Source organism: Chlorocebus sabaeus, chromosome 11 (genome assembly GCF_047675955.1).
Source record: "Chlorocebus sabaeus isolate Y175 chromosome 11, mChlSab1.0.hap1, whole genome shotgun sequence".
NCBI lineage: Eukaryota > Metazoa > Chordata > Mammalia > Primates > Cercopithecidae > Chlorocebus > Chlorocebus sabaeus.
The window spans coordinates 85,444,778-85,464,350 of NC_132914.1; the positions used below are offsets into that span (position 1 = coordinate 85,444,778).

Genomic DNA, 19,573 nt, shown 5'->3' on the forward strand with positions numbered 1-19,573 from the left:
CCTGTTGAAGGAGGGCACGTGCCTGTGAGTTGGCAATGTGGGCATTGTAAAATAATTTGTTTAGCTAGTCTTTGGGTAAGTTGAAATTGTTTAGTTAAGTTTCTTCAGTTTTGTTGGAAAAAGTTGATGCAATTGGGTGGCTTGGTCAAGCAGTGATGTCATAACCTATAGGTCTGCTTGTTCATTGCCATAAGCCAGTGAGTCAGGCAGTGGGCTGTGGGCTCGAGTATGTATGTTAAAAATAGGATGTGTATGTTGATCCAGCAGTTGCTGAAGTCGAAGAAAAAGTGCACACAGGTGGGCTCGAGAGTGGACTTAATGAGGGCTGTCTTAAGGTTCTGTAATAAATAAACAGAGTAAGCAGAGTCATTAACAATATTGATAGACTGAGCAGAAAAGGTCTCCAGGGCCAATATTAAGGCTCCAACCTCAGCTCTCTGAGTGCTAGTAAATCCAGAACAAGTGAGGGAATTATGCAGTTTCCACCAAATAACCACTTTTCTATTTTTACCAGCACCATCAGTGAAAAGCGTTAAAGCTTTAGGTATGGGGGAGTGAACTACTTTTGTAGACACCACTACAGCAGTACGAGATAAGAACCGAAGTAGTTTGTCAGCGGGAAGGGCATGCTCTGTATGGCCTGCATAATCAGACAGTGCTATCTGAAGATCTAGAGATAGGGACAATATTGCTTTGAATTGCTTTTCACTCAAAGGAATTCTTATGACATCAGGGTCATAATCTAGAAACTGATTGCATTGTCTGCAGCCTGTATAGATGACTTTAGTAACTAGCTGGATATAGGGAAATAGTGTTTTAGTCCCAGTACATGAGCAAAAAACCCATCCTAGGAAGCATAGCCCTGGGGCTATCTGTCCTATTAATCCTGTTAGGGAACGTTTAGCAGGGAAAACAAACAGTTGAACTGAATATTGCAGATCTATGCAATCTAGTTACCTCTGAGAAACAGCTTGCTCTGTTTCCTCAATTTCCCTTTTTGCTGCAGGAGTTAAATGCCTGGGAGAATCTAGGGCTGTATTGCCCTTTAGGATAGAAAACAGGTTTTGTAACTTATCAGTAGTTATGCCCAAGATGGGGCAAAACCAATTAATATCGCCCAGTAATTTTTGATAATCATTTAAGATACGCAAGTTGCTAGTATTTAATTTAACCTTTTGAGGTCTTACTGACCAGGAAGTTAGTATGTATCCAAGATATTTTCAAGGAGAAGACAATTATACTTTTTCATGTGCTGCGATTAAACCTCTTAGCTGTGTATTCTTTATGACAGAGGCATATAAACTTAAAATTACTGGCTCCGTTGGGGATGCTAGTAAAATATCATCTATAAAATGAATAATCTTGCATTTAGGAAATTCTTTTCTACTTGGGAGCAAAGCCTGATTTACATAATACTGACACATGGTAGGACTGTTCAGCATCCCTTGAGGAAGCACTTTCCAATGAAATCAGTGAGCTGGCCTTTCATTATTGATAGCTGGTATTGAAAACGCAAATTTTTCTCTGTCCTGTTCTGCAAGGGGAATAGTATAAAAACAGTCCTTTAAATCTATAATGACTAAAGGCCAATCTTGAGGAATCGCTGCGGGGGAAGGGAAACCCTGTTGAAGGGGCCCCATAGGTTACAAATTAGCATTGATAGCCTGCAAGTCATGCAGAAGTCTCCATTGGCCAGACTTTTTGGGAATGACGAAAATGAGTGAATTCCAAGGACTGTGTGATGGTTCTATATGGCTGGCTTTTAATGGCTCCTCAACTAATTCATGGACTCTTTGTAATTTTTCTCCCTTTAAAGGCTACTTTAATTCTACCCAAATAGGATTTTGAGAGAGCCATGTCAGGGGTAGGGGAGGAATAACAGTGGCCATTACTAGAAAGAGGTGTGCAAAATGACCTCAATTAACCCTCTCATAAATGAGCTAGCAGCTCTGTTTTCTTTAATGTTTTTCCTTATCTTTTTATAAGTGTTAAAGTAATGGGTCCATGTACCCCATTGCCTTGTTGATCTTGCATTACCGGGCAAGAGCTCCCCTTCTAATGCCGCTTACCTAAGACAGAATCCCATAGCTGTAGTGTATCCCTTGTCTTTCTTTCAATTTATTGAAGGAGGGGGCTCAGGCAAAACCTCCGTTTCCTCTTTGGTATTTTGCCCTTTACTGGCAGGGCTGAGGGAGAAGGAGGAAGCGGTAAGGTAGGTAATGGTTTCTCCTCCCTTCCCTTTTTAGGCTCTTCTGTGTAGTGCGGGACCAAAGCAGCCCTAACTAAGGCCCATAACATTAGAGATGTTACTGGGACCTGATACCCTTGGGCATGATGTTAAGATTCTCCACATTTGTTCTCAGAGTCCTATGTCTCGTGTACCTTCTTCTAGGAACCATGGGTTATGGGAAACAGCAGTTTGCATTGGGTCCCTTAATTGAGCCTGCAAAACTGAGGCTCCACTAGCTTTAAGCAGCTGTTTCAGTACTTTTATATGCTGTTTCTGTTGAGCCGATAACCACTGTCCCATGATGAAGCCCTAGCCTGAACAGTTCCCTCAAACTTGCAAATCCCGAGCGGGCACCAATGACTTACTGTGCAGTCTCTTCACCTTCGTTTTTGAGGGTTCCATCGCAATCCATTGCAGCATTCCTCATACGGGGCACCACCTGCTGAGTCTGTCCCACAGACTCTGGCCGAGTGACGGATGAAAGAAGTATGCTGACACAGGTATTTTGCCTGACAGTGCGACTAGGCGACCGCATGGCTCAACACCACCACCAAGAGAGTGCAACAGCCACCAACAGAGTGCAGCCCACCCTAAGCCAGCCCCACTCGCATTTGTTTAGTACAGATTTAATGATAAAGGCTTGGAGCAAACACAGTATGTGGGTAATAAACGTTGTCGACCCCCCGAGTAGAGAGCAGTCCTGTGCATGAATAATCAAAGGTTGATTTCTGGAGACAGGAGTAAACAAATTTATCTAGATAAATTCATTTACATTCCCTTGTTATCTACCCTTTGCTCTCAGGCTCCAGATAAGAGAATCTGGCTGCCTTCAGCCACAATTCGCTTCCTAAGCTTTTGCAAAATCCGTGGCCTTCCAAGAAGGTTTGCATCTTTCCCTATAACTTTTTCTTACAACTTTTCCCACCACCCTGACCATACTTCTACAGGAGGTAGCAAAAAAGAGACGTATAATGCAGGGAAGAAGACTGAAAGTGAATGAATAGCAAATGGCTCTGTAGGTGTATTTGTTCGTCAGACCTGTATTTGAGAATTTACCATGTGTCAGACACTGTTTTAAGTGCTGGGGAATCCAGAAGAAATAAAACAAATTTCCTACCGTCACGGAGTTTCCATTCTAAATAAAGGCATAAACATAAGTAAACAAATACCACGTGTAAATATATATACATATGTACACATGAAATATATATTACACATATGCATGCACATGTGTATTTATATGAAAGTGATAAAAGCTATAAAAAGGGCATAGAGATTAGAAATTTTCAGAGAAAGTTTCTTTGAGATGATAATAAAATGAGAGAGCAACCTTTGCACATATACTCTGGTGTAATTTTGAGTATCACTGGCTATGCAGAAAACAGTAAAGCAGGAAGATCATTTAGAAGGCTTTTGCAGTAACCCAAAGAAATGATTGAGTTGTAATTTTTTTAATAGCAGTCTTGAAGTACATTTGACATACAATAGTCTATACATGTTTAAAATATATAATTTTATAAGTTCTGGCATATGTGTATTACCCGTGAGACCATAACTACAATTAAGATACTGGAAATACCCATCAAACCCCTCAAATTCCTTGGATCTTTTTCTAATACCTCTCTCTTACCCCTTTTCACCCCAGCCTTCTCTAAGGAAAAGCTTTCTATCAGTACAGATAATGTGCTTTTTCTAAAATTGTATATGAATGGAATTGTACTCTATGGACTCTCTTTTTTTTTTTCCTGGCTTTTTTACTCTGCACGGTTATTTTGATACTCATTCATGTTGTTGTATGAATCAAAAACCGATACCTTGGTATGGCTGAGTAGTATTCCTTCACGTGGATATACCACAATTTGTTTATCCATTTACCTGTCAATGAATGTTTGGATTGTTCGCAGTTTGGAGCTGTTACAAATATGGCTGTTACGAACAGTCATATACCAGTCTTTATGGATATATGTTTTATTTCTCTTAGGTAAAAACCTGAGAGAAGAATGGCACGGTCATATGATTTGTGTATGTTTAACTTTTTAAAGGCTGCTAAATTATTTTCCAAAGAATGTATTTCCCACCAGCAGTATAGGAAAGCTCTCCTGCCTTTCTTAATTCTTCATTTGCTGAGAATTTTTAACACATAAATGTTGGATTCTGTCAAATGCTTTTGTGCACCATTTGAGATGATAAGCTTTTTATTTTTATTTTTTGGTCTGTTAATATAGTGGATATCATCGATTCAGTTCATAATGTTAAAACAACCTTACCTTCAGTAATACACAATTTGATCGTGACTTATTATCTTTATTATATTTGTTAAAATGCTATTAGTAATTTTTACGTCTATATTTATGAAGGATAGAGAGTTCCTAGGAGATTCCAGATATTTATAAATTTACCTTTTTAAATAAATTTATAATTTTGTGGACATCCAAGGAATACTGAAAATCTACATAGTTGCCTAAGCCATCAATGTGAGAATACTTCACTGTTGGGCAGCTAATATTTCACTGTTGGGCAACTGTGTGTTAGTCATACACAGTTGCCTGAAAATTTCCCAGCTACATCACATTTGCATCCCTAGGCAGGATGACTGAGATGACACGTGAACCACTGTCTAATAACTACTGTCATTTCAAAGGAATGGTGAATGTAAACCTGTGTACACAGGTGTTTGTTACTATTAAAAACACATGCAAACATTCATGCAGATAAGTTGATAACCTTTAGCAGTGAGATAAGTTCCCTTCTAATCTTTTGTTTTCCTAGTGAAAATATGATATTAGAGATGTGAGGAGAGATAAGAAATGAAATATACTCAACTAGGATTCTGGAAAATTAACTGATTTTAGAAACCTCTTATTGACAAACATAGGCTACATTTGAGATTTGTGGGGTCCTCATTTACAATTGAATTAAAAGCTAGATTGTTAACTCATGCTGCTCTTTTGGATAGGTACTCATAAGAGTGGGTTTATTCTTTGAAGTTCCTTTAGCTCTTTAGTCATTTAAATGTCATTGATTTTTTACATCTTGCCTTATTTTCTTACCTTTTTTTAATACTTAAATTTATCTTAAAAGTGATACTATTTTCCCCTCTAGAATTTTAAAACTTTGTAAATTATAAAGAATTGCTTAGAAATTACGTCTTTCATTTTATTAGCTGTATTGAGTGGCCTTTTTGATGCTAAACGATATCTAATTGCATTTCTGCTCTTTGAAAACATCGGGCTGCTATACTTTAGTGTCTGAAGTCTACATTAATGACAACATCTCCTGGCCATAATTCTAAGAACATGATTTCAGTGGATAGTAATTCACCGCATTTTTAATCTAAGTATATAACCTCTTTCTTTTCTAACATTGGTTGGGGATAATCTCAATAACATTTTAAATACTCAGCTGGCATAATTACACTTTTAACAAATTTTCAGTTTATTCTTAAATTCTTAGGGTATAATTACTTTTTTCAGGTTCTATGTCCCTTAGCTTTTCCTAAATAACATTCTGAGCTCTATAAACATGGTATGAATTTATCTGGTTTAAAAAAATAGTGATATAAAAGCAAAGACTACTCTGTATTTTTTAATTGACAATAATAGTACATATTCATGGGATATATAATGATGTTTTAATACATATAATGCAAGCAAATACCCTGATCTAGTCACTATACTGTGTATTTTTTATATGCAGCTAGTAAAACAATGATTTTCAGCCCTGATTCTGCATCAGAATTGCCTTTGACACTTTTTATAAACATATTTTTGCAGATTTCGTTTCTGAACATTATGTTTTGATGGACCTAGGTGGGGCTAAAGTATCTGAATTTTTAAAAACTACACAGGTATTCTGATTTGCAGCCAGAATTAAGAATGGCTAGCTTAAACTTTTTTTGCTTGACCCCTCCTGGCTCCATGAGACTCAGCAAGACATCTAAAAAGAAAAAAATCAACTTCTTTACTCCTAAACTTAACTATAATCAAACCTGGACTGCATCTGCCAGTTTTTGTGCAGTGCACACAATTGCCAGCCTAAAACAATATATAGCAAGTTCTTAGGACTGTTACTCGGGAAATGCCCAAGATATATATGCTTGGCCCCTATGTGTCCTAGGAGTTGCAGGCAGAGAATTATTGCACAATTGCAAAATAATTGGTGTCACAAGGCAAGTAGTAATCATAATGAACCTTTTCATGTCTGTTAGTTCATGTTGAATAAAAGCTGTCTGATTTAAGATCTTCTACCTTCCTTCTATCATTATTCCAGACCTTTGAAATATTTGCTGGCAAGTATATCTTTTTAGAAAGCTACTGTACAATGAATCCTCATATCTTTCCTATTTCAACTGCATTTTTTTTCCTATCCCTGAATAAATTTGCTGGGATTTTTATTTTCCACATCAGAAAATAAGACATAAATTCCTGACATTCTAAAATTAACACAGCCTTTTTTAAAAATCTAAAATTAATTTTAAGGAGTTTATTATCATTTAAAAGAGGTGGGCCACTGCATCTTAAGTAATATTATTATCATTATTTTCCATTATACTCTCATTCTAGCCACAGTCACAAAAATTTTTTAAAATCTAATGCCCAAGTTTTTTTCAGTCTCTTTGCCCCTGTTCCACCATGATGCATATTTGTTGTAACACTAGAAATAATTCTAAAAATCCTGATGATTCATTTCACTTGTAGACTTGAGCTATACCTTTTGAGTGAATTTCTTAGCTATGAGATTAAGTAAATGGAAGCAAGCTTTAGTATAGTAAAATACAATGAAGGAAGGTCATACAATTTTTTTCATTACCTTTATCTCTCTTATGTCTCAACTCTTCAAAAATCCATTGAAATACTTTTTTCATGCCATGTATGTATTTTCTGTCTTTACATGCTTTAAGTAAATTTGTGTTTAGCATTGGTTTTAAGTCATAACAAGTTAAATTACAAGAACTTTAAGGAAGAAGCAGGACCTGTTGCCTGCTTTTGCATTTGTGTAGTGTGTTTCTGAAAATACGTCTTCTCATTAGTTACATTGAATACTTGTTTATATATCGAATACATTGAATCATTTCATTGAGTATATTGAGTATATTAGTTGTATACTTGCCAACACATGATTGTTTTAAAATTTTAGATGATATTGGTGCCCATATGAATGTAGGAAGAACTTATAAAAATTTAAATAGAACCAAAGAAGCTGAAGAATCTTACATGATGGCTAAATCACTGATGCCTCAAGTAAGTTGCCATAATTTATCTGTTGTGTCATATCTATTAGATGTCCATATTGAATAGAATTATCTAGAAGGAAAATCTCTATCTTTTCTTCAGTTGATATAAAAGTAAAGTGTCTAATGAATCATCTATTCCTATAAGTTTTATAAAGAATTACATTCTTCTAGCTCACTTAATTTTTTTTTTTTTTTTTGGAGATGGAGTCTTGCTGTATCGCCCAGGCTGGAGTGCAGTGGCGCGATCTCAGCTCACTGCAACCTCCACCTCCCGGGTTTAAGCCATTCTTCTGCCTCAGCCTCCCAAGTAGCTGGGACTATAGGTGCATGCCACCACACCCAGCTAATTTTTGTATTTTTAGTAGAGATGGGGTTTCACCATATTGGACAGGCTGGTCTCAAACTCCTGACCTCGTGATCCACCCACCTCGGCCTCCCAAAGTGCTGGGATTACAGACATGAGCCACCATGCCCAGCCGTAGCTCACTTAATTTTAAAAATTGTTTTTACACAGTCCATTTGTAAACACTAAATTCATAAAGTATGAATTTTAGATATTCTTATCAGTTATCAGCGAGTTATATGACTTTAAATAAATATTTTATGTATATTAAGCATACTATTCAACATTATTCCTATCAAAAAATAAATAAAAGTGATAAAATTAGTAGATACATCTCTTGCTATATTGTGTCTATCAGTTGTTATAATGATATAAGATTCATTAAATATAACATAGTATCAAAATTGGAAGATCTGACCCTATGTCAATTTTCATGTTATCAGCAAAATATTTTTCGGTTGTGACAATAGAGTAATTTATTCCAGAATACTGAGGACTCACTTATCTGGTGAAGTTTGGAAATTAAACACTCTAACTGATTATTAAGTTAAGGTTCTTATAATATATAGTATATATGGATCCAGACTTCCAGTGAACACAATAAATTAGATATGATAAAAACCAATAACAAATACAATTTATTTAACTGTTATAGTTAAGGATTAAAATAATCCTTGAAATGCCATACAGTTCAACTTTAAACCCTGTCACTATTAATATGACTATAAATATTACCACAATTGAGAAAACTTCAGCCCAGCTTAAGCTATTTTTTCTGAGGAAATAAGACTGTGCTGCTAATGTTACCACTTTATTAAAAATAAATAATAAAAATGTAAAAGAAAATACACAAAAATGTAAATAAATATATTTTACTTATAGTATCCTCAAAAATGTAATTAAATAATACTTTGTGTCATTAAGGATATATTTTTTCGTTCATGCCACCTCAGTGGATTATTCTTAGCTTTTTATTTGTATCTATCTTTTTCTGAAGTCAAACAAATCAGAACTTTTAGAAGTCAAGCTCTCTGAAGTTTGATCAAAACAGGAATAGAACCCTGATCTCTCAGGCCAGTGTATTTTTTACACTATGTTCTGTGTTATTTTGAATTAGCCAATAGGAATATGTACTTTTGATTTTTAATACTGAAATATCAAATCATGAAAATGCATTTTCTTCTAAACAGATTATTCCTGGTAAAAAATATGCAGCCAGAATTGCCCCTAACCACCTAAATGTTTATATCAATCTGGCTAACCTGATCCGAGCAAACGAGTCCCGACTGGAAGAAGCAGATCAGCTGTACCGTCAAGCAATAAGCATGAGGCCCGACTTCAAGCAGGCTTACATTAGCAGGTATCCCAGTTCAACTTAAAGCTATCATTATGGAATATTGAAACTGCATCTCCATGTATATTTTGAATGAATTGGCTTTTTTGGGGGAAAAAAATATGTTTTTAATAATCTTAGCAACCAAGTGCATAGAAGGGCGTAACTTTTTAGACTGACTGACAGATTGTATTGATTTGAAATTAACAAGGGGAATCCCTAACTTGTAATAGCCAACTTAGGTTTTGTATTAAGGAAAGGGTAGAAGCAGCTCTATCTTCATTTCATTTTCTTCCCATCACCAAAATTTTTCTTTTCCTATTTAAATTAAAACTTGAAACTTACATTTTATAGTAGTTACTTCTAATATCAAACTCTCAGGAACTTTCTTGGGTTTTAGAGTTGATTGGTTATTGATGCCTTTGACACAAAGAAAACATCTTGGTTCTCAGCAAAAAAAAAAGTTTTCTGGTATTACATGTTAAAACTTTATTTATTTTCTTATGTATGTGTTATCATTTGTATTACTTTTGAGGAAAAATTGTTTTTAAACTTTGTTTTGTAGCCTGGTCCAGAAAACTAATAGTAATTCGTAGCATTTTTTCTGTGGGGAAAGTACATTCTGAATTTAAGTTTTTGAGATAAAATCTGTTTGTAAGTTGGGGTTGTCTTTGTTCCGCCGTGCCCAGTACTTATTGAAGCCCATTGAGTTTAGCAGGGCTGTATCTCTAAATAACACTTGTCATGTATTAATCCATAAAGAACTATTCAACAGTCTCTACATTAAAAAAATAATGATTTGGACAAACATTCATTCTAGAAGTGGTTTTAATGAGAATATTAATTGTTGTTCCTTTTATTCCTGTGCTGATACTATAGGAAAGAGTAGTATTATAAGAACAACTCTCATATCACCACTTAAATATAATTTGTACATATGTAAAAATAATTATGTAAGCAAAATTACTTTTTAAAATTTTCTAACAGAAAATAGAACCACACTAGAAAGATTTATACAGTGGTTTCTTAACTGGTCCTCAATTCTAAGTGTGTTTCTCAAAGTTATCTATAGGTCAGACTCATCCCTCCCACTCTTCCTGATCAGATTTTTTTAGTCCTTTTTCTGTTTGTTTGTTTGTTTGTTTGTTACAGAGTCTCGCTTTGTCACCCGGGCTGGAGTGCAGTGGTATGATCTTGGCTCACTGCTACCTCTGCCTCCTGGGTTCAAGTAATTCTTGTGCCTCAGCCTCCCTAGTAGCTAGGACTACAGGTGCGTGCCACCATGCCTGGCAAATTTCTGTATTTAGTAGAGACAGAATTTTGCCATGTTGGGCAGCTGGTCTCGAACTCCTGATCTCAAGTGATCCACCCACCTCAGCCTCCCAAAGTGTTGGGATTACAGGCACGAGCCACCATATCCAGGTTTTTGTGTTTTTTTTTTTAAAGAATGGTCATATTATAAGAAGACATTGAGGAGGACTAAATTAATATAAGAAGGGGTTACAGATTTTGAATATTTTGGTTTTTTGCACAATGAGCCTTCTATTATAGATTCAAATGTTGGAATTTCTCTTACCACTACTATATGTCATTTTTTTCTTCTAATGCTATTACTTTGTCACCTGACAAATTCATTAATCTCTCACTCTGGCTAGCTGTCCTTTTTCTGATGCAGTTTATTCTGTCTCCTTTTAAGATAAATTCAAAGAATGTATTTTCTCTGTCTTCCTTCTTGGATTCCTCCTGATAGGTTGCCCTCTGAAATCAGGCATAATTTTTTTCTTCTTAAATAATATTTGAAAATATATCAAGCCAAATATACTGAACTAAGGAGTTCAGATTTGAGGACAGTTTCAAAGAGGTGTTTTTGAAAGAGTTTTTTAAGACTCTGAGTTAAAAGAAAAAAAAAGCTGTATGTGGAAAGGCTTAAAACTTGGCAAAAATTGTATCTACAAACTGAGATGGTAATGTTGTAAGTAAAGCTTGTGTTTGATTTTTCTACAGAGGAGAATTGCTTTTAAAAATGAATAAACCTCTTAAAGCAAAGGAAGCATATCTTAAAGCACTAGAGCTGGACAGAAATAATGCAGATCTTTGGTACAACTTGGCAATTGTATATATTGAACTTAAAGAACCAAATGAAGCCCTAAAAAACTTTAATCGTGCTCTGGAACTAAATCCAAAGCATAAACTAGCATTATTCAACTCTGCTATACTAATGCAAGAATCAGGTATGTTTTCTCAAAATATTTCTATGTTTAAACAAATTGTAGTTTATGATATAATAAAAACCTTAATTTAACTTTATTACCCATAGCAAACACTTTATGTGTTGACAGTTTATAGCAATACTGTGCTTAAATGATTTATAGGAAGAATATTTAAAATACTTGAAGTAAACTATTTTCAAGTAATATGCATTCTAACATATGATAATACTGATTTTTAATTCTTCTGGCATGTGTTAAGACTAATTTTTAAGGCAGTCTATTAAGCAACATTAACTATTTTGTATTTTATATACACAAATATAATGTAACTTATTTTTATATAAACTCTAAATAATATGAACTTGTGAAATTTTTTACATAATTAGCTGTGAGGAGCTGAGAGCATATATTTTCAAAAATAGCATTTTATTTTCTTTTGATTCATAAGAGCAAATACTTTTGGCACCATTTTATATCCAATTTTACTACGTTTTCTGAGATATTGTAATTTTTTATATTTCCTATAATTTAGCAAAACTGAATTACTAACCACAGTAAATCTGGATCCTTCATCCATATTTTATATAGGAATTTCAGTTCTGCCTCCTAAGACAGTGTATATGATTTATAATCTTTTTAATTTTTAAATTAGAAAAAATCTCTTTATTATAATGTTTAGTTATTTCTTAGATACATTTCTCAAAACTTTTGTAAAATATGAAAGAATCATAAAGTCATAGTATTTTAGCACTAAAGAGAACCTCTGAGTTCGCATTTGCCAGTCTTCTATTTAATAGAGTGAAGACCAAATAGATTTTACGACTGTCCCGAAGTCATACGACTAAGTAGCTAATCCAAGATAAGAACTGAAGTCTCCTGATTTATTTTCAAATGTTCTTTATCCATCGTGCTGCCAAATAAAAGAGAGAAATCTTTATGCCTGGTGTACAAAAAAGCATAAATTTGGAGAAAAGCTAATATTTTTGTAAGGTTTTCTACCTTGATAATCATGAAAGATGCTCATTATTTGACACAAGATTGTACTATAAGGTTTGTAATTGTAGAACTTGAAGATTTTTTTTTTTTTTTTTTTTTCAGTAGAAATTATTTCAATGGAGATTTGTTTCCTGCCAGGCAGTGGCTGATGCCATTTTGGGAGGCCAAGTGGGAGGATCACAAGAGGCCAAGAGTTTGAGAATAGCCTGGGCAACATAGTAAAACTCTGTCTCCACAAAAAATTTTAAAATCAGCAGGGATTGATGGCACATGCCTATAGTCCCAGCTACTCAGGAAGCCAAGGTGGGAGGATTGCTTGAGCCCAGGAACTTGAGGTTACAGTGACCTATGGACACAGCACTGCCCTCCAGCCTGAGTGACATAGTGAGACCTTGTCTCAAAAAAAAAAAGAAGATACATGTTTCCTAAATCCTAATTTTATAGCCCTATATTTAATGGTATGTTTTTGTCCTCAAAACATTCCTAAAACTTTAAAGTAACATTTTTAAAAATGTGATATAATTCTGAAGCTTTTTTCTACCCAGTAATAATTACTATTTGCTGAACATTTTTTCAGTATACATCATATAGTTATTAGAAAACTCAGTTAACCCAAAGAAGCTAAATAACATGTTCAGTGTATAAAGTCATAATGTTATCAGAATCAAGATTGAATACATGTCTTTGTTGGCAAATCCCATGCTGTCTTCTCTGAATTCTCTATTTTCCCTCTGCTATTTCCATTTGAATTCTAAATTATAAGAGACATTTCTATCCTTTTGGTTTTTGAAGCACTCTTACTGCTTTAAAGGAAAAGAAGTAAGCTATCTTTTTACTGTTTCAAATATTTTGCTTTTCCTATGAAGACTTCTAGATTTTTGCTTTCTACTTATTTTAACTATGGAAATTAGTTGTTTTGAAGCTGTCTTTTTGTAATCTAAGTATTTGAAAATGGCTTTGTTCCTCACATTTAATTATTTTACTAACAATATATTTTTTCTTTAAAAAAACTTTCTAGGTGAGGTTAAACTCAGACCTGAAGCTAGAAAACGACTTCTAAGCTATATAAATGAAGAGCCACTAGATGCTAATGGCTATTTCAATTTGGGAATGCTTGCCATGGATGACAAAAAGGACAATGAAGCCGAAATTTGGATGAAGAAAGCCATAAAGTTACAAGCTGACTTCCGAAGTGCTTTGTTTAATCTGGCTCTCCTGTATTCCCAGACTTCAAAGGAATTAAAGGCTTTGCCAATTTTGGAAGAGTTACTCAGATACTACCCTGATCATATCAAGGGCCTCATTTTAAAAGGAGACATTCTGATGAATCAAAAGAAGGATATACTAGGAGCAAAAAAATGTTTTGAAAGGATTTTGGAGATGGATCCAAGCAATGTGCAAGGAAAACACAATCTTTGTGTTGTTTATTTTGAAGAAAAAGACTTATTAAAAGCTGAAAGATGCCTTCTTGAAACATTGGCATTAGCACCACATGAAGAATATATTCAGCGCCATTTGAATATAGTCAGGGATAAGATTTCCTCATCTAGTTTTATAGAGCCAATATTCCCAACCAGTAAGATTTCAAGTGTAGAAGGAGAGAAAATTCCAACTGAAAGTGTAAAGAAGAGTAGAGGTGAATCGAGAGAAACACAAATAGTAAAAACAAGTGATAATAAAAGTCAGTCTAAATCCAACAAACAATTAGGAAAAGATAGAGACGAAGAGACCCCCCACAAAACAACAAAAGATATCAAAGAAATTGAGAAGAAAAGAGTTGCTGCTTTAAAAAGACTGGAAGAGATTGAGCGTATTTTAAATGGTGAATAGCATTAATGTTTATCGTGACAATGGTATCAAAGAACATCAGTCCATATCATGTGATTGCTTTTACTGGGAGCTTTGAAAAAAAGTTCAAGGGTTCCTAATAGCCAATCATGAGCTGCCTTGAAGTAGGATCAAAATAAGATTTTCGTTAAAGACCTGTATTATCCCAGGATGTATATTATATATCGCTGTTTTCAGAGTTTGGGTGAATATAGCAGAAATATTACAGTGAAAGTGACAAATTTACAACTTTTATTATAGAAAGAAGGTGTTTCTGGCAGTGTAATCTTTACTGCTCTCAATTAAAAATAAATTTGAGGCCTGAATGATAATCCCTTGAGGACAAATCCAACATATGCTGGTTTATTCTGTTAATTCCCATTTATTCACCTACTTCATTTTTCTTGCACCTCTTAGAATATATGAATTGAAAACACTTATTGAACACTTTTTTTTAAGTAATTCTGTTTAATCAAGGGGTTTGCACTACAAAAGAATACTGGCTTTTTTTTATGTTGAATTCCTTAGTTGAATTTTAGAAGGAATGCTGGATGAAACATTTTAAAATAAGTCATGACATGTTAGCTTGAGAATGTATTTTCATAACTGTATACTTGTTTTTAACTTTAAATGCAGTTTTTAATCAGGTAAAGTTTGACATATATAGCTACGTACACACATTTTTAATGGTGCTCATATATACTGTATTTTTTGTTGTTTGATTTTACTTATTGAGAGTGTCACAACATGACTCGCATAATCATGATTTTTTTTTACTTTTACTCCCCAAACTATTCATGTTTCTTTAGGTCATAGTCATTGAGAAGTCCCAATAACTCTAAACTTTGGAGGTATAACATAGTAAACTTCTCTTTCATCTTTGTGTTAGCTTTCTAGTCTTAACTTGAATTTTAATTTTTCTGTTTCCAAAGTCACAATTTAATTATTCTTACATACCTTAAGCCACTGAATTCAGTTCTGTTTGACTGAAAGCAAAACAATGTGACAGTTTATTTTCAGACACTAACTTCTTGATATTTTGTTATGGTATATCTTTTTATTACATGTTTATTTTGACTACTGAGCTTTCATAAAATATTTGAAGCTATTTTAATCATCAAGTATGGGAAACAAATTGCTATTGCATTTTCCTATATATGCATATATTATGGTTTAACCAGAGTTGTATCATTTTTGGCCTGTTGTCTAGCTATAAAAGATAATTAGCCTACTATAGTATTAATAAACTTTTCAGTTGGTTTGGGCAAATTTAAACCTGAAAAATAGGTTAAAAAGTAGTTACAAATTAAACTTACTAATTTAAACCTGTTTTTTTTTTTCTTGAATTAAAATACATATTAAATGAGCTTTATAATACCTTAAAAAGTTGATTCTAATTTAAAATATGAAAGCTCTGGCTGTCATCCTGGGATAGTAATTTATAATTAAGTAGTATTTCAAAAACTATATAATTTTTAATTCCTTTGAGATAACTAATTTCTAATTATATATGTTTCAAAAACCATATTCCTGTAATTTTTTTAAGAATTGTTTTATAAATAGGCCATAAGATGCAAGGTCTGCATTAAAAGACCCACTTTTACTAGGTTCCCTAAGGATCTACCATAGATCCCTTTTTTTTTTTTTTTTTCCCCCAGGTAGTTTAAAGCAAGCACTGATACCAGTGGGAGTTGGTCTTGATCTAGGAGATTCTGTTAAGCATCCAAACAATGCCTAATTTCAGTTCTTAGGTTATGGATGTGACTCTAGATAAAAGATGTGGAGAATACCTCATGTACTATGACTTGAAAATGAAATCTTAAAATTCTTATGCTCTCTCCATATATCTTAAGGAAAAGTTTCTGAGTGTGATTTCTTTTGCCATAGTATCAAGTGGAGGGTGGTTCAGAAAAGTAAAAGGAAATCTTTTGTGACAGCAGACTATAATAGAAGTTTGAGTAATATTTTAATAAATTTATATAATTATTCAAATGATAAAATGTATTAATGTTATCCAGTGATTTATATTAAAAAATTACCTTATTAACACTTAGAACTGTGCCTATTACATAAAAAGTGCTCATGTATTTGAATTTTAAATTATTTACTTAAATCAAGACCACCATAAGTAATTCATAATTTAATAATTGTTTTAAATCAGTGGTTTTCAACCCTCACTTCATATTAGAATCATCTGAGGACTTTTCATACAGAATTCATCTCATAACAATTAAGTCTAAATTTCTGGAAGACGGAGCCATGCTTGTTTTTTGAGGGGATTCTAATTTGTAGTCAGAGTTGGAGACCACTGCTCTAAATTAGTTTGGGGAAATCCTTTTATTTCTCCCATGTTAATGTTTAAAATTAGTAATGTACCCAGTTAAGTTTTAATGGTTTAAATTCCACTAAAGAACATGTTCTTCTAATAATTAGCATTTATTACATGAAATTTAAGAGCTTAAGTTCCATCAAACTAGCCCTTGTGTAAGATTATTATTTCTTCTCTGTAACTTCAAAATAGATATTTCATTCAAACTATTCAGGTGAGAAAAGGTAATGGATTTTTTTTTTTTTTTTTTTTGCCTGTTCGGAGAGATGGAGGAGGTGGGCACATATATAAGGTCAATTCAGTAACCTATGGTTCAGAGTTCTGATCATATGTAAGTTTGGAAAAGAAAGCTTACCACAGGTTTGTATGCTGGTGAATGGATAGAGTTTTAATTCTCACTGTCTCAAAAGAGAACCAGCTCTCCAGCAGTTCTAGAAAAGCTTTGACAATCCCCAAAGGGCAGTATTACCTTACTCCTTCACTGCTTCTTAGAAGGTAGAATTAAGTTTCTGGAATTGCACCTATATGTTTTTTTACTAACATTCAGAATTGGGAATATTAATTTTTGCAGTGAGTAGTTTTCTGAAATTGGTAACTTGGAGAGTAAAATAATGTATTTTGCTTTTCAATTTTGTGTTTACTTTTATGTAAAAATTTTGGTATGTGAATTACACAGTTCTAATAAAACCTCATGTCTTTTCATTACATCTAATTTGAACTCAACTTCATGTTACAGAATGCTTCTTTAAAGATGCTTTAATGAAAAGTATTAAGAAAATATATAGATTTGTATGTCAATTTATACTTCAGAAATCCATATATTTGTCATATTTATTTTTTTAGAAACCTCCTAATTGGATAACTACATGGTATTTAAAATGAATGCCCAAAAATCTCTTGTACCTTTGTCCAAAAGTTTATCTGTTGGAAGCTGTCAGCCATTCATGTAGAGAGTTTATAAGAAAAGAATTTAAAATTGTATGCATTTTATATTACTCTAGTATCTGTGTACCATATTTCTAAATATTCATTATTAAATTGGTACTTGTTAAAAACATAACCTGGCTTGCCTTTTAGTGTTAAAAAAAAATATAATATTGTATATAAAGAGATTTCTTCCTTTATGAAGAAGAGCTGACATGTAATTTATTTGCAGTGATCTGAGAAAGACCTTAAATAAGTTTCTGAGAGTGATGCATTTTCAAACATGAGTGACAACAACCAAATTAAGAAAAAGAAACAATTCAGACTTGGAATTTTATAGGAATTTCATTTCTATATCAGCCTGGTATTGCCTCTGGCATAACTTAGAGGAAATTTTTCTACCTATATGTCCTCTGTTTCTTCATCTACAAGTTGGGAAAAACATTATCCTCTTAAAGTTACGAAGAGGATTTATATATTTATATGATGTATATATTAATATATTTAAATTGCTTAGAGTTTCTAGCACATAGCACATAATAAATACTGGTTATTAGTATAAACACAAGGCTTAAAGTTTTGGATTTGATCCATATGACTTAATTTGTATTTGTACTAGTAGCTGTAATGTCAGTGACAGGATAGCAAACAAACGATTAGAAATCTAATAGTAATGCTTGTTCCTTAGCTATCTATGCTAACAAGTACATAGATGATAGCCTAAAATTAAATCGTACTTAATAAATTAAGCCAAAATGCATAACTGAGACACCTTAAAATTGTACTACCTTGTGCTGTTCACTGCCATCAGGGAGGTAGCATAAAACGAAAGATGAAGTCTGAAGACTGGATCCAGGCAAATTCGTGTTCTTTGTAACTTACTTTCTTCATCAACATTTCTGTGACTCAATGGATAGCATATTTCGATCAAGTAGCACGTATAACGTGATGCGTTCATGTTTCTGCCTTAAATAAAATAACCCTCAAAAAACCATTCTACTTTGCCCTTTCTTAAAGACTTGCATGGTCAACATTTTGTTTTATTTCTTGCCTCCTCCATGGTTTAGTTTCAAGTATTGGGACCATACACTGACTAAACAAACCCATACTAAAGTATAAATTATGGGTGAATCTTATTAGCCATATCAAAGGTTAAGTCAAGTGAACCACTCTCTTTGTAAAGTTTCAGGCAGTAGAACGGGTTTCAGGGATGTGGCGTTTCTCCACCATTCTTCCTTTCTAACTAAATTAGGTCTCAAAAAGCTTTCTAACTGCAAAAAAAATTCTAACCAGGTAACTGTTTTGGATTGGCCCTGACAGGCCTGGTTACTGACTTTGAGAATTTTGAATTAACTAGATTGTTAACAGAATCAGATCTGGTTTTAACAGTGATAGGTGTAAAAGTCCTGGGCAGTGGATAGCATGCAAGTTTTTAACATAGTTTCTTTTATGGCTATTTGCTTCCGTGATCTATAGTTTTCATTGCAGCCTTCTTTTTCTCTTCCTATCACTTAAATACTAGTGAATACTAGTGTTCTTTTTCCGCTCTTTTTCTCTCTCTCTGGAGCAGTGGTTTTAGCTTCTGTATTCCAGATCTCTAGCCCAGATTTTCTCCAAGCCCCAGAACTATGAGCCCAATGGTTTACTAAACATCATATTCTCAGGCATTCATTGCCCCCATCCTCTTCCAAATGCATGGCCAGTGGATAAAAAGTTTAAGAAAGAAAAAAAAAGTATGTACAACATGAAGCAGGGAAGAGACATAGGGGAGAGAAAGACAAAAGGATTATAAAAGCTTGCCAATGGTTTACCCACTCAAAACAGTGACAAAGTTTAAAGGCAAATAAGCATGATTATGGGCTTAGGTTAAAACAATACTACAAAAATACATACTCTACACCTTGTGGCCTGTAATCCCAGCACTTAGGAAGGTTGAGGTGGACAGATCACTTGAGGTCAGGAATTCGAGACCAGCCTGGCCAACATGGTGAAACCCCATCTCTACTAAAAATACAAAACTTAGCCAGGCATGGTGGTGCATGCCTGTTGTCCCAGCTACTTGGGAGGCTGACGCAGGAGTATCACTTGAACCTGGGAGGTGGAAGTTGCATTGAGCTGAGATTGCACCACTGCACTCTAGCCTGGGTG

At 33.9% G+C, this 19,573-nt stretch overlaps 1 protein-coding gene across 6 annotated transcripts in view; it reads left to right on the forward strand.

Moving 5' to 3' along the window:
* Positions 1 to 18,419, forward strand: part of TMTC3 (transmembrane O-mannosyltransferase targeting cadherins 3) — a 58,034-nt gene extending 39,615 nt beyond the window's left edge. For all 6 annotated transcript variants that reach the window (XM_037996747.2, XM_037996748.2, XM_037996749.2 and 3 more), the window contains 4 exons: positions 7,367 to 7,470; positions 8,997 to 9,166; positions 11,144 to 11,370; positions 13,364 to 18,419. In XM_037996747.2, coding sequence (XP_037852675.1) covers positions 7,367 to 7,470; positions 8,997 to 9,166; positions 11,144 to 11,370; positions 13,364 to 14,175 — 1,313 coding nt within the window. In that variant the 3' untranslated portion in view covers positions 14,176 to 18,419. The remainder of the gene's footprint in view (positions 1 to 7,366; positions 7,471 to 8,996; positions 9,167 to 11,143; positions 11,371 to 13,363) is intronic.
* The last annotated feature ends 1,154 nt before the right edge of the window (positions 18,420 to 19,573 follow it).